The sequence below is a fragment of the Bubalus kerabau genome, chromosome 3 (genome assembly GCF_029407905.1).
Source record: "Bubalus kerabau isolate K-KA32 ecotype Philippines breed swamp buffalo chromosome 3, PCC_UOA_SB_1v2, whole genome shotgun sequence".
Classification (NCBI taxonomy): domain Eukaryota; kingdom Metazoa; phylum Chordata; class Mammalia; order Artiodactyla; family Bovidae; genus Bubalus; species Bubalus kerabau.
In genome coordinates, this window is record NC_073626.1 from 39,605,939 (window position 1) to 39,632,407 (window position 26,469).

At 42.9% G+C, this 26,469-nt stretch overlaps 2 protein-coding genes and 1 long non-coding RNA gene across 9 annotated transcripts in view; 1 reads left to right on the forward strand and 2 right to left on the reverse strand.

The window, feature by feature from the left end:
* Positions 1-2,736: 2,736 nt before the first annotated feature.
* On the reverse strand, positions 2,737-11,916 carry LOC129647235 (uncharacterized). The gene is made up of 6 exons (XM_055574417.1): positions 11,908-11,916; positions 11,315-11,501; positions 10,830-11,225; positions 9,138-9,223; positions 8,400-8,545; positions 2,737-4,849 (listed from the first exon to the last, which is right to left on the reverse strand). Exons 1-5 carry the CDS (start codon positions 11,914-11,916, stop codon positions 8,501-8,503), a joined length of 723 nt encoding a protein of 240 aa, XP_055430392.1. The 3' UTR covers positions 2,737-4,849; positions 8,400-8,500.
* BTBD9 (BTB domain containing 9) overlaps positions 10,983-26,469 on the forward strand; it is a 410,213-nt gene continuing 394,726 nt past the window's right edge. The window contains exons 1-2 of one of the 6 annotated variants that reach the window (XM_055571500.1): positions 11,051-11,181; positions 15,037-15,157. The gene's annotated coding sequence lies outside the window, so the exon portion shown is untranslated. The other 5 variants (XM_055571501.1, XM_055571498.1, XM_055571508.1 and 2 more) reach the window with 5 other exon arrangements.
* Positions 11,990-13,803, reverse strand: LOC129645947 (uncharacterized). Of its 2 annotated transcripts, none has more exons than XR_008711599.1 (3): positions 13,675-13,803; positions 13,231-13,367; positions 11,990-12,184 (listed from the first exon to the last, which is right to left on the reverse strand). It is a non-coding gene; the product is annotated as an uncharacterized LOC129645947 (long non-coding RNA). The 2 variants fall into 2 exon arrangements; XR_008711598.1 differs by lacking the exon at positions 11,990-12,184 and adding an exon at positions 12,356-12,487.

Genomic DNA, 26,469 nt, shown 5'->3' on the forward strand with positions numbered 1-26,469 from the left:
GAAAATGCTTCGTAAGTCAAGGTACAAGTGTGGTCCCAACACTCTTGTCGCTCTAACTCAAATTTTAATTGTTTCAAGCACCCAGATGCCAATTAGGTAGGAAGTTCAGAATCACTCTGTTGAGCTATTCCCACTTATCCAGGTTGGTTTTTCTCAATGTAGTTTATACACCCTCTGTATCAAATCACCTGGGTTGTTTGTTAAAAATAGACTCCCACATTACCCATCAAATCAGAATCTGGCAGGACTCAATGTGCCCCCAAGTCATTCTTTTTATTTATCGGTTGCACTGGGTCTTGGTTGCTCCATGCAGTCTTTCTCTAGTTGCAGCAAGAGGGGGCTACACTCTAATTGCAATGCATGGGCTTCTCATGGCGGTGGCTTCTCTTGTTGCCAAGCATGTGCTCACATGGGCTTCATTAGTTGTGGCGTGTGGGCTCAATAGTTGGGGCGCATTGGGCTTAGTTGCCCTGTGGTATACAGGATGTTAGTTCCCGGACCAGGGATCAAGCCAGTGTTCCCTGCGTTGGCAGGCCGATTCTTACCCACTGGACTACCAGGGAAGTCCCTCCAAGTTATTCTTATGCATACTTCACACACGATCTTTCTTAGGCTGAAATCACCTTGCTCTACCTCATGGTTCCCACACAACTTCTAGAGCAGCATTATCCAATAGGACCTTCTTCATTGATAGAAATGTCCTTTACACGTACTGTCCAATATAGTAACCACTAGCCTCACTCAGCTTCTCAGGTGTGACTAGTATGACTGAGGAACTGATTTTTTAATTCACCTTAAATAGCCACACGTAGCTAGAAGCTACCATATTAGACAGCACAGTTCTGGACTGTTAACCCTTGAGAGCAGGAACTGTATCTTCAGTCTCTGCATCTTCTTTGTTCATGACACAGAATAACCCAGTAAAGAAAAACTGAAATACGGCTACACTACTCCCATTTATTTTTTGAGGTTCCTGGTATATTAAAAGAAATGCCAAAACAGGATTACAAAAGTGTTTTCTGGACATTCTAAGTCTTTACTTACAAAGCAGCTTTATTGTCCTTTCTCAAGATAAACACAGGACTAAAACATTAAATCATAGACACATTGGTGTCTGAGAACAATACCTAATAGTCATGGGGGTACTCAATTACCTTTCTACCTTTGATTTAGCAAATATAAAAGATGTATTAAGACAATGATGAATCTTGCTTAGGATCTTTCCATGTACCTTCAGTTGAAGTGTATGTGTACAAATATGAACACCAGTGTATACAAATCAGATCACTAATACATTAGATAGAAAAGGGTTTAAAACAAAGAATATGCTTTAGATATAGGGCAGCTAGTTCTTTACCTCATGGCCTACTAGAACACCGTACTGAGAGAGGCTATGAGAAACGTGTTTGGAGATTTTGGGACTTGAAGTATCTCATTTATGATTGTCAGTCATTAATCTATCTGTTAATACCTCCCTCAGAAGAACAAAAGCAGAGTTAAAAGTGACATTCTTTAGATTTACAATAATATTAAAACTTCTTTGAAAATAATTTATTGTTCTGGTTATTTAGTTAGTGTAAAACCCTGGACACGTTATAAATAAAATATTCTTATTGGCATGGAAGGGTTCATGGTTTTTATTTATTTTTTATTGGAGGGTAATTGCTTTACAATGATCTATTGGTTTCTGCCAGACAACAACATGAATCAGCCATAAGTATACATACATCTCTTCCCTCTAGAGTCTCACTCCCCACCGCCCCCATCCCACCCCTCTAGGTTATCACAGAGACCAGGCTGAGCTCCCTTTGTTGTACAGCAGCTCCCCACTAGTTATCTGTTTTGCACATGGTAATACACATACGTCAATGCTCCTCTCCCAATTAGTCCCACCCTCTCCTCCCCCAGCTGTGCCCGCAAGTCCGTTCTCTATGTCTGCATCTCTATTCCTGCCCTGAAAACATGTTTATAAGCACCATTTTTCTAGATGCCATATATATGCGTTAATATATGATATTTGTTTTTCTATTTCTGACTTCCCTCTGTATAACAGGCTCTGAAAGTGAAAGTGAAGTCGCTCAATTGTGTCCGACTCTTTGCAACCGGTGTACTGTAGCCTACCAGGCTCCTCTCTCCATGGGATTCTCCAGGCAAGAGTACTGGAGTGGGTTGCCATTTCCTTCTCCAGGGGATCTTCCCGACCCAGGGATCAAACCCTGGTCTCTCGCATTGCAGGCAGACGCCTTAACCTCTGAGCCACCAGAGAAGCCCCTAACAGGCTCTAGATTCTTCCTAATTCAAAGAGACACATGTACCCCCGTGTTCACTGCAGCACCGTTTATAATAGCCAGGACATGGAAACAACCTAGATATCCACTGACAGATGAATGGACAAAGAAGATGTACTGCATACATATAATGGAATATTACTCAGCATAAAAAGAAACAAATTTGGGTCCATAAGTTTTAACTCTTGCCTGAAGTAAGGATTCAGTTCAGTTCAGTCGCTCAGTCATGTCCAACTCTCGGTGACCCCATGGACTGCAGTACGCCAGAGTTCCCTGTCTATCACCAACTCCCGGATCTTACTCAAACTCATGTCCATTGAATCGGTGATGCCATCCAACCATCTAAAAGGTAGTCATTATTAAGCATAAGTATCACTCATTTCCCTAGCTTTTCCATGATCAACCTGAGTTGCCCAGTGTGATTATACACACAATCCAGAAAATTACAGATAAATCTGAGTAAGAGAAAACCCAAATTTAAATAGAAGACAAGGACCAGGGAATAAATTAGAACAGAGATGCGTAGGCCACAGTTCCTATGCAAGCACTAAAGCTGAGCTAAGAATGGACTTGGAGCTTCATGACAGCAAAAGTGAAAAGAAACGTATCTAGTTACATTACCTGCTTGCCGGTGAGGAAAACACATCACTTACTCAAGGGTAACCAGCATTTCCTGACACTTGGCTCTGAAAGAAAATTCTCCTGTGGGGTTTTCCATAAGGAACATCAATGACTGAGTGCACAATAGCTCTGCAGCAAATGCAGCAGTGTGCTTTGTAGACCTGTTTCTTTTAGAATTCCTTAATGTGTGTAGAAGCCACAGTATTCAAAAGATAAGTCAGTAAAACACTCCTGGTAAGGGGGTGAGAAATGTTTCTGTGTGTATGAACTCAGGATAACATGGTCAGGGATGCAGTTTTCTGATGGACCAGCCAATACCCAGGCTGACTAAAAGCAAATACATATTGTTCAGTAATCTGATCAGCAGATGGTGGGTGGGTGACAGCCTTTTGTGAACAGTGAGTCATCCCCTTGAGATTCTCACCTAAATAGGAACATTCCTCTCTTCATGGGGGTGGACAGAGGGAGCACCTGAAAGCAGTCTAGAATTTTCTTTAAAAAACACACAAAAAATACAAACCCAGTTCTTCAAAATAAGAAGAATGAAGTATTCAAGTTTGTGAAGTTCTATCTAACAGGGCAGAGGGTCTGCAAACTCACAGACAAGTCATTTGTTTTTTTAACCCATGTTCACATTAGTTACCAATATTAAGAGATGAATAAATTAAAAACCTGGCAACCCAAGATGTTCACATACCACTCAGCAACAATCTGCTGGTTGGGGGTAGAGCGTTTGCCCACTCTTTAGGCATCTGAACTGTTGGAGGATGAAGATTTGGGTTGAAAAATTTTCAAAGAAGAAATTATCAGCTGCTCACTCTGGCTATAGAAAAATCTGAATAATACTCCCATGAACTGTATGGCTTTTAGCAAAGTATCAATAACTGGTCAGTAAATCTACCTGGAAGAATTCCTTGTAAAACACACCTTTAAGTAAAGAAATGAATCTGGAATTGAGTTACTGGATCTAAGTCAGTTAAATTGCAAGACATGTACCAAAATACCTATTTTCGTTTTAGAATAAGTGATCTTCATCCATTTCTGATAAATGCTAAACCACAAAATCAGCTGTACATTAAAGTTAATTATAATAAAATATCAGCATTAAGGAAGATGACTGACTTTCTTATCTCTAAAGCAAGGCAGAATATTTTCAAATAATCCAAAAGTGGTTTCAAGTTATTTAGATATGTTAAAAATAAGGAGGGTCACAACTTGCCTGTTTTATGCTACTTGAAATACTTTCTGATTTGTCTGAACACCAATTCTATTGATCTGGACTTTCGAGGTCACAGAAGTCCTGGTTTCATAGGGACTAGGATTCTACATGGAGAAGGCGATGGCATCCCACTCCAGTACTCTTGCCTGGAAAATCCCATGGACGGAGGAGCCTGGTGGGCTGCAGTCCATGGGGTCGCTAAGAGTCGGAGACGACTGAACGACTTCACTTTCACTTTTCACTTCCATGCATTGGAGAAGGAAATGGCAACCCACTCCAGTGTTCTTGCCTGGAGAATCCCAGGGACGGGGGAGCCTGGTGGTCTGCCGTCTATGGGGTCCCACAGAGTCGGACACGACTGAAGCGACTTAGCAGCAGCAGCAGCAGCAGGATTCTACATTGAATTCATGGAAGTTAATCTGAAACTACTTCTTGTCCACAGATTCAAAGTCTGAGAAAGCATGCCAAGATGCAACCTTTCTTTTAAAAACAAGGTTTACTTTTTCTAATTATAAAACAAATGTATAATATCAATAATCTAGAAAATGCAGAAGAATTTAGATTTCCCCCAGCTTTTAATTTTGAAGAATTTCAAACCAACAGAATGTAGACATGGAAGCCAAGAGTCCTTCCAGTTACTAATGCTGAGCCACATATTTCTCAGAGCTTCTTGGCAGTCAGAGTGAAATGAGGAAACAGCCAGTTATGTAACACACATCACCTATAATCAGAAAACATACCAGTTACTCAAGGGTAGTCAACCGTTTCATGGCATTTGGCTGAGAGTGAAAAATTCTCTTATGGTCTTTTAATGAGGGATACACAGCAATATCACACACAATAAGCCAATAATTACTGCACTAGAGAGTTCTTTAAAGTATGTCTAAAACTTCTCAATGTTAGCAGAGGATGCATGATATGAAGGCAGGCAGCAACCTAGGGGTTAAGAGCATGGACTCTAGAACCCAACTATCTAGGTTTGCATCCGTCTCCATCACCATTGTGTTACCTTGAGTAAATTACTTAATCTTTCTATGCCTTAGTGTCCTGAATTATAAAGCACTGTGATTAATAATATCACCTGCCTCAAAGGGTTATTATGAAGCTTAAGTAAATTAATGCCCAGAACTTCCTAAAACTGTACCTGGTCCATAGGAAGCCAGGTCATCATCAGTATTACAGTAAATGCTAAAATAAAGGAGTGCATAGTATGTAATAGTGTGCTTCCCTGGTGGCTCAGTGGTGAAGAATCTGCCTGCCAATGCAGGAAATGTGGATTTGATCCCTGGGTCAGGAAGATCCCCTGGAATAGGAAATGGCAACTCACTCCAGTATTCTTGCCTGGGAAATCCCATGGACAGAGGAGCCTGGTGGGTTACAGTCCATGCTGTCACAAAGAGTCAGACACAACTTAGCAACCAAACAACATCACCATGATGTAATAGTACAAAGGACACTTAGACTAAATAATGGCCGGAGGGAAGGTTTCCTAAAGAGAGGATGCCTGGTCTATTACATAACTGCTGTTAGCAAGACCTTGGCCCAGTTACTTAAACTTTGTATCCTTATCTGCTAAAACAGAGATATAATATCGGTTTTGATACAATAAGCTGAAGTTTGTGATATTAAATGAGATAGTATATGAGGATTAGATGAGCAAATGGAACAGAGTGTGGCATGTATAACAGATAAATATTTTCACTTAAATCTGGTGGGAAAGTAAATAAATTACTCTTGCATTCAATTTTTACACGTCCGTTTCTCCAATTAAATGGTATACTTAAGTTCAGAAGTAATTGTATATAAGTATCCATTCCAATCACAACAAAGCTATCCAGAAGTAATGTTAAATGATCAGTGGTGGATTAGCACAATTCCTCTTTTTTTTAAAATCACCATGGAAATGCCTTATGGTTCTGGTTATGTCATTTCTGAGGCACACTGTCCACCTGAGAGTAGGTAAATGTAACACCTTGATTTCCATTTGGCAAAAATGATTGCTCCCTCATCTGTATTACTTTATATATCCCTCATGTCACTTCATACAGAATTCTAATATAGTATGTAGTATACTGTGTCACGACCCAGATAATCATGATGGTGTGATCACTCACCTAGAGCCAGACACCCTGGAATGTGAAGTCAAGTGGGCCTTAGAAAGCATCACTACGAACAAAGCTAGTGGAGGTGATGGAATTCCACTTGAGCTATTTCAAATCCTGAAAGATGCTGCTGTGAAAGTGCTACACTCAATATGCCAGCAAATTTGGAAAACTCAGCAGTGGCCACAAGACTGGAAAAGGTCAGTTTTCATTCCAATCCCAAAGAAAGGCAATGCCAAAGAATGCTCAAACTACCGCACAATTGCACTCATCTCACATGCTAGTAAAGTAATGCTCAAAATTCTCCAAGCCAGGCTTCAGCAATATGTGAGCCGTGAACTTCCTGATGTTCAACCTGGTTTTAGAAAAGGCAGAGGAAGCAGAGATCAAATTGCCAACATCCGCTGGATCATGGAAAAAGCAAGAGAGTTCCAGAAAAACATCTATTTCTGCTTTATTGACTATACCAAAGCCTTTGACTTTGTGGATCACAATAAACTGTGGACAATTCTGAAAGAGATGGGAATACCAGACCACCTGACCTGCCTCTTGAGAAACCTATATGCAGGTCAGGAAGCAACAGTTAGAACTGGACATGGAACAACAGACTGGTTCCAAATCAGGAAAGGAGTACATCAAGGCTGTATATTGTTACCCTGCTTATTTAACTTATATGAAGAGTACATCACGAGAAACGCTGGGCTGGAGGAAGCACAAGCTGGAATCAAGATTGCCGGAAGAAATATCAATAACCTCAGATATGCAGATGACACCACCCTTATGGCAGAAAGTGAAGAGGAACTCAAAAGCCTCTTGATGAAAGTGAAAGAGGAGAGTGAAAAAGTTGGCTTAAAGCTCAGCATTCAGAAAATGAAGATCATGGCATCCGTTCCCATCACTTCATGGCAAATAGATGGGGAAACAGTGGAAACAGTGTCAGACTTTATTTTGGGAGCTCCAAAATCACCGCAGATAGTGATTGCAGCCATGAAATTAAAAGACGCTTGCTCCTTGGAAGGAAAGTTATAACCAACCTAGATAGCATATTGAAAAGCAGAGACATTACTTTGCCAACTAAGGTCTGTCTAGTCAAGGATATGGTTTTTCCTGTGGTCATGTATGGATGTGAGAGTTGGACTGTGAAGAAAGCTGAGTACCGAAGAATTGATGCTTTTGAACTGTGGTGTTGGAGAAGACTCTTGAGAGTCCCTTGGACTGCAAGATCATCCAACCAGTCCATTCTAAAGGAGATCAGCCCTGGGTGTTCTTTGGAAGGACTGATGCTAAAGCTGAAACTCCAGTGCTTTGGCCACCTCATGCGAAGAGTTGACTCATTGGAAAAGACCCTGATGCTGGGAGTGATTGGGGGCAGGAGAAGGGGATGACAGAGGATGAGATGGCTGGATGGCATCACTGGCTCGATGCACCTGAGTTTGGGTGAACTCCGGGAGTTGGTGATGGACAGGGAGGCCTGGCGTGCTACGATTCATGGGGTCACAAAGAGTCAGACACGACTGAGCGACTCAACTGAACTGAACTGACTGATACTGTGTTAGAGTCACAGTTCATTCAATTTATACCTTGATTTGTTTAAAAAAGAACTATGGCAATTAGTTACCTACTTTTATGTTTATCTTCCTTCCAAACTGTGAGTTTCTTGAGTAACTGTATCATATCCATATCCATAGTTTCTGGTCATAAGCTGAAACATAACATACTGATTCTCACTGTGTGGTGAAATGAGGATTTGAAGTGTGCTGTTATAAGGAAATGAGTCTAATATAAAGTTAAGGGGACTCTGGGAATCTATGTGAAGATCATAGCCATCTCCTTTGGGAGATGGGAAACCAAAGTGTGGAAGAGTTAAGTGATTTGCCAAAGGTTACTTAGCTAGTTAGTGGCCAGAACCAAGACTGGAATCTCAAACTCCCATCAACTAGTCCAGATGGCAACCCACTCTACTGACCTGCCTTTCAGACCCCAACAATTTAGTACATATCTCTACTACCTCACTCAGCTGCAGTTGTTGCTCATCAATCACTCTTGTGTTGCTGATCCAGTCAGTGCTTTCCAGCCCTTCACATGTTTGCCCTTTTGTGGTCTCTGACTCTGCTGAGACCATCTTGCAATTCTTTCCCACCTGGGCTTCAGAGGCACTACTACACTCACCTAGTTCTTTTCTCTCTCTGGCCATTCTTCCTCAGGCTTTGTGCGCTTCCGTTCATCTGCCACAGCCTTAGTGCTTCCCGGGGATCTGTCCTTGGTCCTCTTTATCGTTTCTTCTGTGTTTTGATTGATCTCATCCACACCCCGGACTTAAATTACCAAATTATAAATTAACGTCCTCTAAATCTATTTTAACTCAACTTGTCTCCTCACTCACAAATCTGTGTAATTCGACTGTTGATTGGATGTTTATTTCCCTCTGGATGTGAAGGTTCCATTAAGTCACAGTCACATTGCAGTCATCTCTGAAAGAACCTAATCAATTGCATTCTTTAAATGAAAGAGAATGTGGCAGGGGACCAACTATCATCTTTATTATGGAATGTATTCATTTACTATTGCTGTTGTATCAAGTTACTACAGAGTTGGTGGCTTAAAACAACACAAATTCATTATCTTACAGTTCTGGAGATCAGAAATCTAAAAATCAAGGTATTGGGAGGGCTGTGTTCTCTCTGAGGGCTCTGGGGAAGAATCTTTCCTGGCCTCTTCCAGCTTTCAGAGGCCACCTGCATTCCTTGGCTCCATCTTAAAAGCCGGCAGTGCAGATTCTTATCATCTTTCTCTCTGACCTCTGCTTCCATCATCATCTCTCACTCTCTGACTCTGACCCTCCTGCCTCCAGCCCAGCCAGATAATCCAAGATAATCTCCCCATCACAAGATCCTTAATTTAACCCACCTGCAGGACTTCCCTGGGTGGTCCAGTGGTTAAGACTTCAAGCTCCCAGTGCAGGGGGAGCAGGTTTAATCCCTGGGAACTAAATCCTGTGCGATGTGTGGTGCAGCCAAAACAAACAAACAAACAAAAACCAACTTAAAAAAAAAAAAAAACAAAGCAAACAAAACCCTTCAAAGTCCCTTTTGGCACGAAAGGTAACATTCACAGGTTCTGGAGATAAGGGCATGAAAATCTTTCAGGACCTGTAATTCTGTATACTACAACTGAAAAAACTGGTATTGAATATTACCTGTGGACAGAGAGCTTCCTAATGCTAAACTCTCGAATTACATAGGCTTATTAACTCTGCAGCTCTGGACCAAGCACCCTCAACCCACCCCCAGGCTCCACTCCTGATGGATCAGAGAAGAACACAAAGATAGTTCCCTGATGGAAGCTTTCCTTTAAGAGGGGGGGAAAAATGGATGGGCTACACATATTCAGTTTCTCCTTTTAAATTCACCAATCAGGAAGTCACTGCTCCAGCAAGGAGTGAGCTAAGGCAGGTGCAGTGACATCTGTTAATAAAATATGTAATATGTGTATGAGTGTAGAATGTTTCCCCAACAAACATGCTCATTTTTTAATACCATCATTGTGCATGCGTGCATGCTAAATCACTTCAGTCGTGTCGGACTCTTTGTGACCCCATACACCATAGCCTGCTAGGCTCCTGGAGAATCCCACAAAATACATCATCATATCCCACAAATCCGATCTTCCTACTGGCAGTGTCATCAGCATTATATGATTTCCTGGATTACAAACTGGTGGATGACCCAGACTCAGTTTTCTTCGCTTCTTGTTAAATGTTTCCACCACCTACCCCAGACATTCTAGAAACTTGGCCTAGTCATTTATCCCTCAGTCAGTGCTGTCAATGCTACCACCTTAACAGTGCTCACATCTGTCCCTTCCTTTACATTCCCTCTGCCAAAGCTTTGGTTAAGGCTCTGATCACTTCTTATCTGGGGTACAGCAATGGCCTCATAACTGATCTCCCTGCCTCAAGTCTACTTTCACTTCCATACCTTTACTCAGGAAGCTTCCTTTGGCTGGAATTATGCCCTTTCTAGTCACTCTCTCCAAAGCCCCACACCCCGGACCTCCAGTAAGCCCAAGGGTTAAGCAGAACTGACAGTCCAACATTCCTGATCAAACTTGACACGAGGTTTCCCTGACTCCACAGTCTATGCTCTTAACTGCTCTTGCTTAACTGCCTTCCTTATAATAAAGATATTTTAAAGTCTAGTGAGCTTTATACTTTAAAACGCACTTTTGCATACATTATTTTGTTTTAGCTGCACAATTCTACAACGTAGGTAAGACAGGTATTGTTATCCTCACTTATAAAATGAAGAAACAAGAGTCGGAGGAATTCAAGGCCGGGTCCATCGCACGTTGCTGCGGAGTTAACGAGTGTCATTAGGCATTCTTTCACATTAACCTGCACTCAGCCCCAAAGGTCCCGGTTCCTGGAAAATCTTTCCTGCACTCGCAGAAGTAGCCGATGGGATCCGCTCCAGACGGGACAGCAGTCTGGAGACCCTGCCGTCTCCCCTACAGGCGCCCGGGCGATCACGACTGGGACCTCCCCGTTTGTAGTGACGCGATCGGTGACGCCATACAGTGACGTAAAGTGACGTAACTCACCGGGAGCCAGGTGCCGGCAGGGCAGCCACACCCTGGAGCCCTTTGATCCGGAGGGCAGCGTGTCGGGCGGATGCGGAAAAACCGCAAAAGCCGCGGGACGCGACCTCCCGGCCCTGAACCAGTGTAACCTGCCGGCCGGCCGCCGATCGGTTGCTACGTGACGCAAGCGCGCAGAGGCGCGTGCGCGGCCACGGCGGTGTGCGTGAAAGCGGACGCGCGCCGCGGCGGCGGCGGCGGCGGCGAGGACGGCGGCGACGGCGGCGGCCGAGGGGGCGGTGGCTACGAGGTGGGTGCGGAGCGGGCGGAAGAGGCGTCCGTGCGGGCCGTGAGGTCGCAGAGGAACATCGTGGGGGTGAGTAGCCGGGGCCTCGCGGGGGAGGTGGGGCCCGGCCGCACCTGCTGCGCGGGCCCGGGGACGCGCGCACTTCCGCGCTCCTCAGCCGCCTACTCCGGGGGGCGGGGAGGGAGAGCCGACGGGGGCTGACGAGGGTCAGCTCCTGGGCGCGGGCGCTCCGGAAACCGGCCGCCTGCGGCAGGCGGAGACTTTAGTTCTGGAAGCGTCTGGGGCGTCTGGGGGGCCTCAGGGCGGCCCTGCCAGGCACCCGGGCCGAGGAGTTTGAAGCCCGAGAAGTCCGGCTCCCTGAGCAGCCTCACATCCTGCCTGAGACGAGGCTGCGCGAAACCGAAGGCGAGGAGGAACCGGGAACGCAGTAGTTGGGGTTCGGATAAGTTGGGCCCTGCTGGGGCCCCTCAACGCCCCTGCCCTGGCCGGGCTCCGAGGAGGAGCCGGTTGTTATGGAGAGTGTTGTGAATCAGTGCCCGCGCGCCGCGTCAGACACACCCACGACCGGGGGCAGGAGATCTGTCACTGTGGAGAGGGGGCGGGCAACTTGTTGCCTGGTGTTTCCAACTTCAGGAGTTGTGTGCACGTGTTTGATGCACGCTGAAAGCCTTGTCGGCGCTTAGCATTTTATCACGCTGTTGCTACAGATTTTGAGGCCAAGGGGTGGATAGACATCCTTAGTTCTTCCTCCAAATACTCAAATCAGCTGTTTTATATCCCTAACCCATGTTGTACTTTTGTCATTATTAGGGCCAAGTAACTGTGGAGGCGCTGCCTTTTATTTTCTTTAAAAGAAGTACAGGCTTGGTATTTACTAGGCAGAAAACACAGATTCTGTTCAGCGTGTGGGCTGGAAATGTTGATTGTCGGATAAGCCTGATAGGGTACAGCTTAACATCAGCCCAGTGCTTTCTTAGTGCCTTGGACTCTCTAGCCTAGTGACCATGCTCAGGAGAAAGTACTGGAGGTAGGAAGTCAGTCAGTCTTTTCTGATCGTTGATGAAGGCAGTGCCTAGAAACGGTGGAAAGGTAGGCTGTACTGAAATTTAATCATGATTTGTGCAAGAAAATTGAAGACAATAACTTGTAACTTCTCATTCAGTTCGAAAAGTCTGTGATTCAGTTTCACAACTGAGGATCTGTAATGTTTGTTACTTGAGGTTCTTATATCTTGGAGCCAGGGATAGATAACCTTGCTCTGTAGCACTTCAAGTACTGAGACTTCAATATTTCTTGTGCTCTGGACAATAATAGCTTTTAGGACAGGATCACATTTGTTTCCTTCAGGGCCGTGTCTCCAGCACCTGCAAAAGTGCTTGCCACAGAGTAGACACAGTAGATATTTATTATATGTGACACTGTGGATAAGTCGTTTATCAGTGCCTAGCAAGCGTTTAGCTCAGTCCTTCAAGTGGTTAATACATACGCTGCCTGTGCCCAGTATTATGCTATATGTGGGAGGAGGATTGTGGGATTACAAATGACATTGAAAGACCTGGCTTTTTCCCCTTAAGAGTGAAAACAGTATAGCTGGGAAAATAAAGCATATAGAAAATAATTATGAAACCAGATGAGGCAGTCTGTAAACAGGTGCTCTGTGAGGTACTATACTTTAAGTACAGTACAAACTTAGAAAAGATTGATCTCATCTTTGGAAAAAGTGGAAACTTTCTTTTAGAGATAAGTCATATGTTTGAGAAAATAGTGTGAATTCGGTCACTGGGGGAATGTATTGCAGCGACTTACACGTCCCTAGATAGGGGATAATTGGAGAGAGAAGGTTTAGCAGGTTCGGGAGGGAAAGTGTTAAGACTCAGGCAGGCTTATCAGCATCCCACTGATAAACAGAGTTGCTTCCTGGGAGGGATGGGAGTTGTGTTACTCAGAGTAGAGTCTTAGACAAGAAGAAGTGTGATCCTTATTTAAAATGCAAATATTATAGTTGAACCAAAAGCAGGTATAGCTCTGATTTCAGTACTAATTTGATAAATGCATCACTACTGTGCGCTTCTCTTACGTATTTAGTCAGCAGTGCATGCCCTCATTTCTAAAATTTACCTGATGTGCTGCAGCCGTTCTATTGGAAATGTACTGAAATGATGTACCCAAAGCAATTATCCAGCTACTCTCCGTGACACAGTTTTCCTTGGGATTATCTCTTACAGCAGTCTGTGATGTTTGTAGTCCTGCTGATCCTGTAAAATATACAAATCATGTTAGCTGGGAAAGGAGTCTATTTGAAGGATACTCAAAAATATTGACAAAAAGATTTTGAGAAAATTGCAGATGCTGCTGCTAAATATTGAACCTTCACTCTTTATCTTTTGTTGTAATGTGGGCTTTCTTTTGAGTGTTGCATAAACCTGAACTTGAATTGCTAACCTGTGTAATGTCGCAGCACCAAATGTTGCATTATTTAACAACTCAGCAAATATTTATCGGGTACTGGCTATGGCTGGGCACTGTGTTGGGTGCAGGGACAGTGAAGAAAGCACAGTATACCTGAGATATCAAGTGTTCATCAGAGGAGACAGACACTAACCATGACATGTTACGATAAGAGCTCACTATTTTTGGAATAAATAAAATGCTGAAGGAGTAGATTACTTTGGCTGGGGAAATAAATCAATAGAGTCAGGGAAAACTTTAAAAATGATGGAACTTAGCCCCGAAGGTTAATTAGTATTTTGCCACATGGAAAAGGAAAAACAATCATTCCAAGCAGAGGGGAGAGTATAAGCAAAACTGCCAAAGATTAAAATTAAGTGGGAAAACTTTGAGTTCTTTTTTGTAGGCTTCTTGTATGGCAGAAGTGATGAGACAGGAAAGTTATGGTTGGAGCCAAATCATGAGGAAGTCTCTTATTCTAAAAAGCCTAGACCTGCCAGCACCACTCTTGTGTTGACGATAAGAGAATAGTGGAAGGTAGAATAATCAGATCAGAAAGTTAAGTGGCAGTTCGTGTGCGGAGTTGCTTTAGAGTGGAGAGGCAGGGAAACCAATTAGGATGTAGATGAGAGGTGCCCATATCTTGAAGAGGGACAGTGGGAATGGACAGCTTGTAAAGATATTTTAGATGTTAAAATCTCTGAATGTTATGGACAGCTAGAAGTGAGAGAGAGTGAGAAGTCAAAAGTGGCACTGATGATTATGAGGACATTAGATCAGAAAACACAGGAGGAGGAACAGATTTACAATGGAGGGAAGAAATGATGGCATGTTAATTTTAAGGCCCCTGTGTGGAGTTTAGAGAGGTCCATTAGCTAACTGGAAGTTCTACTCCAGAGTTTATTAGACTTTAGAAGTAATTGTCATGTAACTGACGGACTCCAAGGCTACCATGTAGTAGCATTCTAGGACTTAATATAGTCTTTGGAGTTAGGAAAACCCAAAGTCAAATCTCTTATGCCTCTGTTGGTTAGATTAAGTAACCTTAGACAACTTATTTAGCATCTCTAAACCTATGGGGGTTTTTTTCCCCTGAAAAGTGGGGTTAATAATACTTAAAAGAATTGTTGTGGCAATTAAGATAGTATGTACACAACAGGACAGTGCTTGGACGATAAATGCTTAATAAATGACAGCTGTTGCTGTTAGTTGTTGTAATAGTTACAGCTGCAGAGATAGTGGAAGAAGATAATCCTATCCAGAAAAGTTAAGAATGAGAACTGGAAAGAACATGGAGTGGAACTTTTGGATGGTTTCTCAAACTTGAGCATTCATCAGAAATACCTGGAGGCTTTGGTAAAATACAGATTTCTTAGTGTCCCACCTCCACAGTTTCTGATTCAGAAAGTCTGGCAGGGGCTCTTGAATTTACATTTTGAATAAGTTCTCATGTGTTGCTAATGTTGTTATTCCCAGGACCGCACTTTGAGAACCACTGACTCAGAAGATTGGTGAAGGAAGAGAGGCCAGCTGAGAGGCTAACGAATAGATTGAGGTTGATGGAGAATTCAGAGAAAGTTTAGAGCAAAATAAGGAAGTAAGAGCCTGGAGAACCACCATTCTGCTTTCCAGTTCCATGAACTTCAACTCATTCTTATTTCTGTTTCATCCAGAATTTGGTATAATGCTTGGCACATAACATTGTTTGAACGAACCTTTGAAGCTTCTTAACAATGTCCTTATGGGTGATTGCAAGTACTAACATTCTTTCATCCTCTTATATCTCTGCATGGTCACTGAGAAGATACTATTTCTAATTTTATAGACACACATAAACACAATAACTGCAGAAAATTTCTTTCAGATAGCTGAGGCGTAACTAGGTGCTTTTGACTCTGAATTAGATGCCCCCGCCCTCTTTTAAATGTCAGAGAGCCCAGTTAGCAAAATAATTGTCAATAACAAGTGCCAAGACTCTGCTCAATGTTATGTGGCATCCTGGAGGGAAGGGGATTTTGAGGGAGAATGGATACAAGATATGTATGGCTGAGCTCCCATCGCTGTTCACCTGAACACAACATTGTTAATCAGCTATACCCCAATACAAAATAAAAATTTTATTTTAAGAAGTCTGAACATTCTGTCTTAAAAAAATGCCAAGATTACAATCTGTATCTTTTATTAGGTACTTTGAGGGTTTATAGAGTAAGAAAATAATATACTTTGTGTACCTGGGATGTTTACAAGAGGATGGGCAAAATGGGCAAAACTCAAAGGAAAGAACAGAATGAGATAAAATCACAGAAATGTGGATGGAGGGGAGCAGGAACATAAGGACTTCTTTCTTCTCTGCTGATGTACTTTGGGTCTTACATGTCTCATATACTCATATAGCACAAATGTTAGTGCTAATATCATAGATGTTAGTCCTACATCTATGATAGGAAGTTATAAGGGAGTTCTTCTGTATTGTTGTTGTCATTCAGTTGCTCACTTGTGTCCAACTCTGTGGGACCCCATGAACTATACTGTGCCAGGCTTCCCTGTCCTTCTCCATCTCCGGAGTTTGCTCAAACTCATGTCCATTGAGTTGGTGATGGTATCTAGCCATCTCATCCTCTGTTGTCCCCTTCTCCTTCTGCCTGCAATCTTTTCCAGCATCATGGTCTTTTCTAGTGACTCGGCTCTTCGCATCAGGTGGCCAAAGTATTGGAGCTTTAGCAGCAGTACTTCCAATATTCAGGGTAGATTTCCTTTGATTGACTGGTTTGATCTCCTTGCTGTCCAAGGGACTCTCAAGAGTCTCCTCCAACACCACAATTCGAAAGCATCAATTCTTCAGTGCTTAGCCTTCTTTATGGTCCAACTCTCACATCCATACATGACTACTGGAAAAAATATAGCTTTGGTTATATGGAACTTTGTTGGCAAAATGATGTCTCTGCTTTTGAATATGTTGTCTAGGTTTGTTATAGCTTTTCTTCCAGGGCACAAGCGTCTTTTAATTTCATGGCTGCAGTCACCATTCATAGTGATTTTGGAGCCCAAGAAAATAAAGTCTGTCACTGTTTCCACTGTTGCCCCATCTATTTGCCATGAAGTGATGGGACCGGATACCATGATCTTCATTTTTTTAATATTGAGTTCCAAGCCAGCTTTTTCACTCTCCTCTTTCACCTTCATCAAGAGGCTCTTTAGTTCCTCTTCACTTTCTGCCATTAGCATGGTGTCATCTGCATATCTGAGCTTATTGATATTTCTGCCAGCAATCTTGATTCCAGCTTGTGCTTCATCCAGCTTGGTGTTTCGCATGATGTATTCTGCATATAAGTTAAATAAGCAGGGTGACAATATACAGCCTTGATGTACTCCTTTCCCAATTTTGAACCAGTTCATTGTCCCATGTCTGGTTCTAACTGTTGCTTGACCTGCATACAGGTTTCTCAGGAGGCAGGTAAGGTGGTCTGGTATTCCCATCTGCATTCCAAGATATGCAGATGATACCACCCTAATGGCAGAAAGTGAAAGAAGAACTAGAGCCTCTTGATGAGATGGTTGAATGGCATCACCGACTCAATGGACATGAATTTGAGCAAACTCTGGGAGGTAGTGAAGGACAGGGAAGCCTGGCATGCTGCAGTCCATGGGGTCACAAAGAGTCGGACATGACTGAGCAACTAAACAACAACAAATCTGCATGTCTGAAGTTGTTGGTATTTCTCCTGACAATCTTGATTCCAACTTGTGATTCATCCAGCCCAGCATTTCGCCTGGTGTACTCTGCACAGAAGTTAAATATGCAGGGTGACAATATACAGCCTTGCTATACTACTTTCCTAATTTCGAACCAGTCATTTGTTCCATGTGTGGTTCTAACTGTTGCTTCTTGATCTGCATACAGGTTTCTCAGGAAGCAGGTAAGGTGGTCTGGTATTTCCATCTCTAATAATTTTCTAGAGTTTACTGTGATCCACACAGTCAAAGGCTTTAACATAGTCAATGAAGCAGAAGTAGATGTTTTTCTGGAATGCTCTTGCTTTTTCTATGATCCAACAGATGTTGGCAATTTGATCTTTGGTTCCTCTATGTTTTCTAAATCTAGCTTATACATCTGGAAGTTCTCAGTTTACATACTATTGAATTCTAGCTTGAAGGATTTTGAGCATTACCTTGCTAGCATGTGAAATGAGTGCAATTGTATGGTAGTTTGAACATTCTTTGACGTTGCCCTTCTTTGGGATTGGAATGAAAACTGCTATATAAGGAAATCAGACAGTAGTTGTGCAAAGATATAAACACATTGAAAAGAGATTTCAGGAGTTAAATTGTAGCTAGACCTGTTAGCTACTCAGCATGCTTCATTTGGCTCTTGTTCACTCAACTTATTCTTTCTACTAACATTTGTTCATTAAGTATATACTCTGTGCCAGAAACTGTGCAGAGTGCTGCTACTGCTGCTGCTAAGTCACTTCAGTCGTGTCCGACTCTGTGCAACCCCATAGACAGCAGCCCACCAGGCTCCCCTGTCCCTGGGATTCTCCAGGCAAGAACACTGGAGTGGGTTGCCACCTCCCTCTCCAATGCATAAAAGTGAAAGTGAAGTTGCTCAGTCATGTCTGACTCTTAGCAACCCCATGGACTGCAGCCCACCAGGCTCCTCCATCCATGAGATTTTCCAGGCAAGAGTACTGGAGTGGGGTGCCATTGCCTTCTACACATAGAGAAATGCTCATTGCTCTGGTTATCCAACACTGGCTTTAGTTAGGGATCTGGTGACTCAACGGTAAAGAATCTGCCTGCAATGTGGGAGACTTGGGTTTGATCCCTTAGTTGGGAAGAACCCCTGGAAGAGGAAATGGCAACCCACTCCAGTATTCTTGTCTGGAGAATCCCATGGACAGAGGAGCCTGGCAGGCTATAGTCCACAGAGTCACAAAAAGTCTGACATGACTGAAGCAACTTGTCAGGGCATGATATACACCTTGTGAGAGGAAGATCTGATGCCTGAATTTTACAATCTTAAGACTATATTGTTATGAGTAGACATCAAGAATATTCATTGGAAGGACTGATGCTGAAGCAGAAACTCCAATACCTTTGCTGCTGCTGCTGCTAAGTCGCTTCAGTCGTATCCGACTCTGTGCGACCCCATAGATGGCAGCCCACCAGGCTCCCCCGTCCCTGGGATTCTCCAGGCAAGAACACTAAGATTGAGGGCAAGAGGAGAAGGGGCTGACAGAGGATGAGATGGTTGGATGGCATCACTGGCTCAATGGACATGAGTCTGAGCAAACTCCAGGAGATAGTGAAGGACAGGGAAGCCTGGCGAGCTGCAGTCCATGGGATTGCAAAGAGTTGGACGTGACTGAGTGAACCACAGCAAATATTAATATGAGTAGACATTGAGGACTTGAAGATAAATTTTTTCAGCCCTATGTATGTATACTAGAGCCATGAGAATATAGAGATACACAGAACATTTCTTAAAATTTGATTTACTTTTACTTTTGGCTGCGCTGGGTTTCACTGCTTTGTGTGGGCTTTCTCGTTGCAGTGAATGGGGCTACTGCTGTATTGTAGTGTGCCGGCTTCTCATTGCGGTGGCCTCTCTCGTTGTGGAGCACGGGCTCTGTGTGCACGGGCTTCAGTAGTTCCAGCACACAGGCTTAGTAGTTGCAGTGTGCAGGCTCTAGAGCATGCAGACCTAAGTGGTTTTGGCACAGGGTCTCATTAGTTGTGGCTCTTGGGCTCTTGAGTGCTGGCTCAGTAATGTGGTGCTCGGGATTGGTTGCTCTGCACCATGTGGAATTTTCCCAGAGCAGGGATTGAACCTGCGTCCCCTGCGTTGGCAGGCAGATTCTTATCCATTGTGCCACCCAGGAAGTCCAGAAATTTTTTTTGAGCAATCAAAGAATATATAATTTGGTAGAGGAGAAAAACATATTTCTCTCGGTTCATGAACTGAGAACTTCCAGATGTTCAAGCTAGATTTAGAAAAGGCAGAAGAACCAGAGATCAAATTGCTAACATCTGTTGGATCATTGAAAATGCAAGAGAATACCAGAAAAACATCTGTTTCATTGACTATGCTAAAGCCTTTGACTGTGTGGATTATAACAAACTGAAAAATTTTTAGAGATAGGACTACCAGACCACCTTACCTGCCTCCTGAGAAACCTGTATGCAGGTCAAGAAGGAACAGTTAGAACCAGACATGGAACAACAGACGGTTCAAAATTGGGTAAGGAGTACGTCAAGGCTGTATATCGTCACCCTGCTTATTTAACTTATATGCAGAATACATCACGCAAAATGCCAGGCTGGATGAAGCACAAGCTGGAATCAAGATTGCTGGGAGAAATATCAGTAAGCTCAGATATGCAGATGACACCATGCTAATGGCAGAAAGTGAAGAGGAACTAAAGAGATTCTTAATGAAAGTGAAAGAGGAGAGTGAAAAAGCTGGCTTGAAACTCAACATTCAAAAAATGACTAGTGGCATTCGGTCCCATCAAGTGAGTGAAAGTTGCTCAGTCGTGTCTGACTCTTTGCGACCACATGGACTATACAATCCATACAATTCTCTAGGTCAGAAAACTGGAGTGGGTAGCCTTTCCTTTCTCCAGGGGATCTTCCCAACCCAGGGATCGAACTCAGGTCTCCCACATTGTGAGCGGATTCTTTACCAGTTGAGCCATGAAGGAAGTTGTTGGTCCCATCACTTCATGGCAAATAGATGGGGAAACAGTGGAAACAGTGACAGACTTTATTTTCTTGGACTCCAATATCACTGTAGATGGTTACTGTGGCCATGAAATTAAAAGGCATTCATTGGAAGAAAAACAATGACAAACCTAGACAGCATATTAAAAAGCAGAGACATTACTTTGTCAACAAAGGTCTGTCTAGTTTTTTCAGTTTTTCCAGTAGTCATGTATGGATGTGAGAATTGGACCATAAAGAAGGCTGAGTGCCAAAGAATTGATGCTTTTGAACTGTGGTGTTGGAGAAGACTCTTGAGAGTCCCTTGGACTGCAAGGAGATCCAACCAGTCCACCCTAAAGGAGATCAGTCCTGGGTGTTCATTGGTAGGACTGATGTTGAAGCTGAAACTCCAATACTTTGGCCACCTGATGGGAAGAACTGACTCATTGGAAAAGACCCTGATGCTGGGCAAGCTTGAAGACAGGAGGAGAAGGGGACGACAGAGCACGAGATGGTTGGATGGCATCACAGACTCAATAGACATGAATTTAAGCAAGCTCCCTGTGCCTCCCTGGTGGCTCAGATGGTTAAGTGTCTGCCTACAATGGGGGAGACCTGGGTTCAATCCCTGGGTCGGGAAGATCTGGAGAAAGAAATGGTAATCCACTCCAGTATTCTTGCCTGGAAAATCCCATGGATGGAAGAGCCTGGTAGGCTACAGTCCATGGGGTTGCAAAGAGTCGGACACAACTAAGCGACTGAACAACAAAATAGAATATGATATGTTAAATAAATATTGGTCACAGTCTAGGTTCTCTAATATTTGAACACCTGAGTGTTCAGTTTCGATTTCAGCTTGTAAGCTTTTATAATATTCCAGAAATTATAGCGTGTCATAAATCCTCATTAATCTCCTGGGCTGCCTTTTGGGTCTTTATGTGATACAGGAAATATTCTGGCAGTCTGTGTCCTTGTTTTCTTGGTTTGGAAATATAGTTGCTGCTGCTGCTGCTGCTGTCACTTCAGTCCTGTCCGACTCTGTGCAACCCCATAGACAGCAGCCCACCAGGCTCCCCCGTTCCTGGGGTTCTCCAGGCAAGAACACTGGAGTGGGTTGCCATTTCCTTCTCCAATGCATGAAACTGAAAAGTGAAAGTGAAGTCGCTCAGTCGTGTCCAACTCTTAGTGACCCCATGGACTGCAGCCCACCAGGCTCCTCCATCCATGGGATTTTCCAGGCAAGAGTACTGGAGTGGGATGCCATTGCCTTCTCCGTTGGAAATATAATGCATATAAGCAAAAGCAGTTAGTCACTGTTTATCAAGTGGCTGCATTATGCTAGGCCTTTTCTACTCATAATAAAACCTTGTAAATTGGATATTATCCTCATTTTATTAATTAGGCAGTTGAGTTTCAGAATGGGGAGAACAGTTTGCCTGTGTGTGTGACCAGTGAGGTGCGACAAGTCTGCAGCCCCATGCTTGGTCTCCACAGCCGTGCTCTTCAGCACCATCAGCAGTGGGGCCCTAGCATGGAAATATCTAGATGAAGAAATCCAATCTTGTGTCTGCTGATTTGGGAGAAGTTGTTTGAGAAGTAAGACTTTTAATAACTGCCTGAATGATTGAAGCAATTTGATAATATTGTTAAAAATGGAGAAGAAAAGGAGGTAGACAATTAAAGACCCCCATGCAGATTTTCCTGTGAATACATGCTATATTTGACGCAAAAGTTTTTGGTTGACTGACAGGTTATTTTACATAAACATTCAGATTTCCCATTCTCTATGCATAGGTTCAGTCTTCTGGAGAAAGAGTTGTACTTTTCCAAGCTAAGGACATTTAAAGTAAATTCAGAACTCCTTTTTTATCACTTAGTGAAAAATGTCTTGGTGCTTCACCCCAAATTGAAATTTCTCAGCTAATCGTCTTTCTTTCCACACCACTTATTCCTTTCACCCATTCAAGTGTTTGTTTTTTAAATCTATTTACAAGCTAGATACTTGTGTATATATTCTACTTCTGGTTTGATGTTCTTACTCTGATACCTTTTGAGTCCAATTTTATACATTCCTGGGAATAGTGACTATAATTATGTTTGTAAAGCATAGTTGATTTCCACTAATTTCATAATAAACTTTTAAATAAAATTAAAATTATAAAAATGGACAAATATTAAACCCTGTATTTGTTATCTATTGCTATGTGACAAATTGGGGCTTCCCTGGTGGCTCAGTTGTAAAGAATCTGCCTGCAGTACAGGAGATGCAGGTTTGATCCCTGGGTCTGGAAGGCCCCGAGGAGGAGGAAATGGCAACACACGCCAGTATTCGTGCCTGAAAAATCCCAAGTATTCATGCCTGAAAAATTCCATGGAGAGAGGAGCCTGGGGTTGCAGAGTTGGACAGGACTGAAGCGACTGAACGTGGCATGACATGTAACAAATTACCTCTAAATTTAGCAGCTTACAAGGACAAATATATCTTATCTGACAGTACCTTTGGGTGGGAAATTTAGCTGGATGGATTCTGACTCAATTGTAGACATTCTGTGACAGGTCATCTAAAGACCTGAATGGGGCTGGAGGATCTGCCTCCATGATGGCTGCAGCCTCAGGTCTTTGTAGGGCTGCTTGGTTATCCTCACAGCATGTCAGCTGGCTTTACCCAGAGCAAGTGATACAAGAGGAAACACAGGCCTTATATACCCTATCTTGACGACACACTGCCACAAAATCCTCTTGAAGTGGGTCACTGAGTCCAACCCACATTCAAGGAAAGCCTTTTAGGCTCCACCGTTTTGGGGAGGATGTCAAAAAGTTTGTAGACATGTTTTGAAACAACCATGAATCTGTCATATGAAGTCGTTTTCTCAGCTGAAATTGATTACCTTTGTTGTAGCACATGCTATATAGTCTTTCTGACTTGTGTATTCACAGTATTTTCTGGAAGGATGCTTTGGAGAAAAGGTAGTAGTTTTTGAAATGTGAAGCAAGGTTTTATAAATTAAGTTTCGTTGGTGATTTTTCTTGTTTTTTTTTCCCCTCAATTTCTTTTTTTAAGTTAATTTATTTATTTGACTGTGCTGCATCTTAGTTGTGGGCATGTGGAATCTAATTCCCTGACCAGGGGTTGAACCCAGGGCCCCTGCATTGGGAGCATGGAGCCTTAGCCACTGGACCACCAAGGAAGTCCCTACAGTAGCCATTTGACTTTCAGAAGCCCTTCCTGGCCTTTCAGCTTAGGAATTGCCGTACGTGAAGCTGGGGGCTGCTGCTTGGGCAGGCCCAGGCTCCATGGGCATAAGGAGTAGGTAACAAGGTGACCCATCTGTATCATCCAGAACTGAGCTGGCACCATTGTGCCCCAGACCAGGACACTGTCCCCTGCCCACTGTTGGATATTTTTAAAATTTTTGCATCTTATTAGCTTTATTTCTAACATAGCTGGACTCTCTTCCAATTAAGAGGTTATTAATGGCTTTGATAAGAATGGTTTCAGTGGAGCAGTGGGCTGTTAATGAGACTTCAGTGGATTCAGGAGTGAATTTCAGGTTAGGAAGAGGTGACCACAGGTAAAGATAAATGAGTAAATACTGGAAAAGGAATTAGAAACTATGTGTAAAGTACTGTATTGAAAAACTGACGTTAGATTTCCCTGGTGGTGCCGCAGATGGGAATCCACCTGGCGGTGCAGTAGACGTGGGTTTGATCCCTGGTCTGGGGAGGTTCCACATGCTGCGGGCAGCTAAAACCTGTACACCACCACTACTGAAGCCCAGGTACCCAGAGCCCGTGCTCCGCCCCAGAGAGTCAGCGGTCACTGCACCACGACTAGAGAGTAGCCTCTGCTCACCGCAACTAGAGAAAGCCGTGTGCAGCAACACAGACCCAGCACAACCAAAAAAAACAAATAATTTTCAAAAAACTGGCCTATATGCTGTCCACCTTGGCTAAGCTGATATGGGCTCAGTCCAACAAGTTGAAAGTATTTTAAACCGTTGAGGGGTATAGGCTTAACACCTGAGGCTTGGGGTCAGCTGCTTCCTGTAGCCTCCTAGTGAGTCCTTCTGTTCCTGAATGAAATAAATAGTTTGCTCTAATTTGTATATCAATGCAGTATACCTGTCAGAAGATCATCACCAAATGTACATGATCCTAAATGATGTTTTGGTTAAAAAAAAAAAAAAAATGTGATAGGGAAAATTGGTGGAGGAAACCCAGGGCAAGAAAATGATGGTTATGGTATCACGTGTCAAGCATATACTGTGTCCTTCATGTGTTTTATTATTTCACTGCATTTTCGTAACCACCCTACCAGGGCTGTGGTTATCCCCATTTTCTGACTGAGGAGATTTAGAACCCATAGCCTTATCTCCCCTTACCTTATCCTAGTTTCTGCCACTGATGGCTGTAAACTTGGACAGGTTTCTCCGTTTCCTCATTTGTAAAAAACCATGGTTATGATCCTTAAGTCCTTTCTAGCTCTAGGTTCCTGGGATTCTGTAAATAGTTACTAAATAGTGTTGCTATTGTGTATGAAAAAAGGCTATTCAGGGTATTTCCCCCCTCAGTGAATTAATAACTTAGTGGTAACACTGTCCGGTTGTCCAGACTAAATAATTTATTTTCCCATCACACAGTGTGTACCCATTATATATATGGCCTTAGAAGACTACTGTAAAATAAATCAAGTAAATGGGCTCGGTGACAGGCTCTCCATCAGTTGTTACTAGCCCTGGGCACAGAGCTACCTGCGAGACTGTGTGAGGATTTTAAAGTGTGTTATAGGTTAAGTACTAAGTATTTTTATTAATTTAGAAAGTACTTTGGCATGTGGCCTTTAAAAATTACATTATTATGTTATCATAAATCTTGATTAAGGCAACAAAATGTATTTACTATGGCCAGCTTCACAGCTGGGGTGAAATATTTTATAGTGTGTATAATGAGCCGCTAGATGATGGTGATTCTCTGTTCACATGTAAAAAACGAGAGTTGGGAAATTAATTAGAAGCTTTAAAAGTATTTAAGTGTGAAAATTAATTTCGAGTAACAGTATCACGTGCCCAGTGAGTACTAAATAATTGAGAAGGAGGAGGGATAAAAGGAAATTATGAGGCTTTCAAACCTTCTTAAGTTCATTTTGGGAAAAGGTTAGAACAACAATATTATGCTATTGTGATTTTCAAAGACATCCTTTACAACATGATGTGTAAAGAAACAAAATTAGCAAGCAATAGGCATTTTAAGATTAAATATTCTAATTTTGAATCAATGTGTTCTAGATACAGTGTCCTGGCAAGCAGAGGCTATGGTTATGGACTCTCTCCTCAGAAGGCATTATGAAAATTTATAGGGACTGTTTGGTTTTCTAATTTGGTTGAAATGCATATTATTTTATTATAAATTATTTAAAAATCTCTCCCTTATAGCTAATGTATTTTTTATAAGTAACTAGTAGGTTCTCAATCTATGAATTTTATTACAGAACAGTAGGCAATATAGCAAAATTTTTGTTATAAAAAGTGGGTGTGGAGTCTGATAGGGTTGATGGCCACACACTTACAGCTTGAAACTGCAGCCCCTCATGATAATTTCTGTAGGTCAGAAGTCCAGGCATGGGATAGCTATGTTCTCTGCTCTGGGTCTTACCGGGCTGAATTTGAGGGGACTGCAGGGGCTGTGGTCTCATCTGAGATTTGGGGTCCTCCACCAGGCTCTTCGGTTGTTAGCAGAATGACTGAGGTCCTCATTTTCTTACTGCTGGGGGTCCCTCTCAGCTCCTAGAGGCCACTTTCAGGTCTAACTTCAGGGCCTTCTCACAACCTGACAACTTCTTCAACGCCAGCAGGAGACCCTCTCCAGTTGACTGAGCGTCTCATCTAAGGTTGCCTGATTACAGAATTGGCTATAACTATGCCAAAGCCCTCTGGCCTGAGGGAGCTTATCATGTGCCAAGGAACATTAGGGAAATGACTGTGGAGTCAGAAGGGAGCCAGACTCCGCAAGCCTTGAAGGCCTAGTTAAGTGTTTTTCCTTCTCTTGTGTTAAGAGACTTGGGAAGCCACTGAAGGTATTTAAGTGGGGATGAGAGTCATGGAGGGGTTGAGGGAAAGAGTTCATAATCAGTTTTAGAATGTGTCATTCAGTCTGGTTGCTGTATGGGGACATTTTGGAGTAAAAACAAAGAGATGGGTTAGAAAG

What these genes read in the sequence shown, in the direction of transcription:
- LOC129647235 (XM_055574417.1), bottom strand. An exon ending in CTGCCGGCACCTGGCTCCCG is followed by an intron (nt 9,224 to 10,829) that starts GTGAGTTACGTC and finishes CACATCGCACAG; the next exon opens with GATTTAGTTCCCAGGGATTA. An exon ending in CACCCAGGGAAGTCCTGCAG is followed by an intron (nt 8,546 to 9,137) that starts GTGGGTTAAATT and finishes TGGTAATTTAAG; the next exon opens with TCCGGGGTGTGGATGAGATC.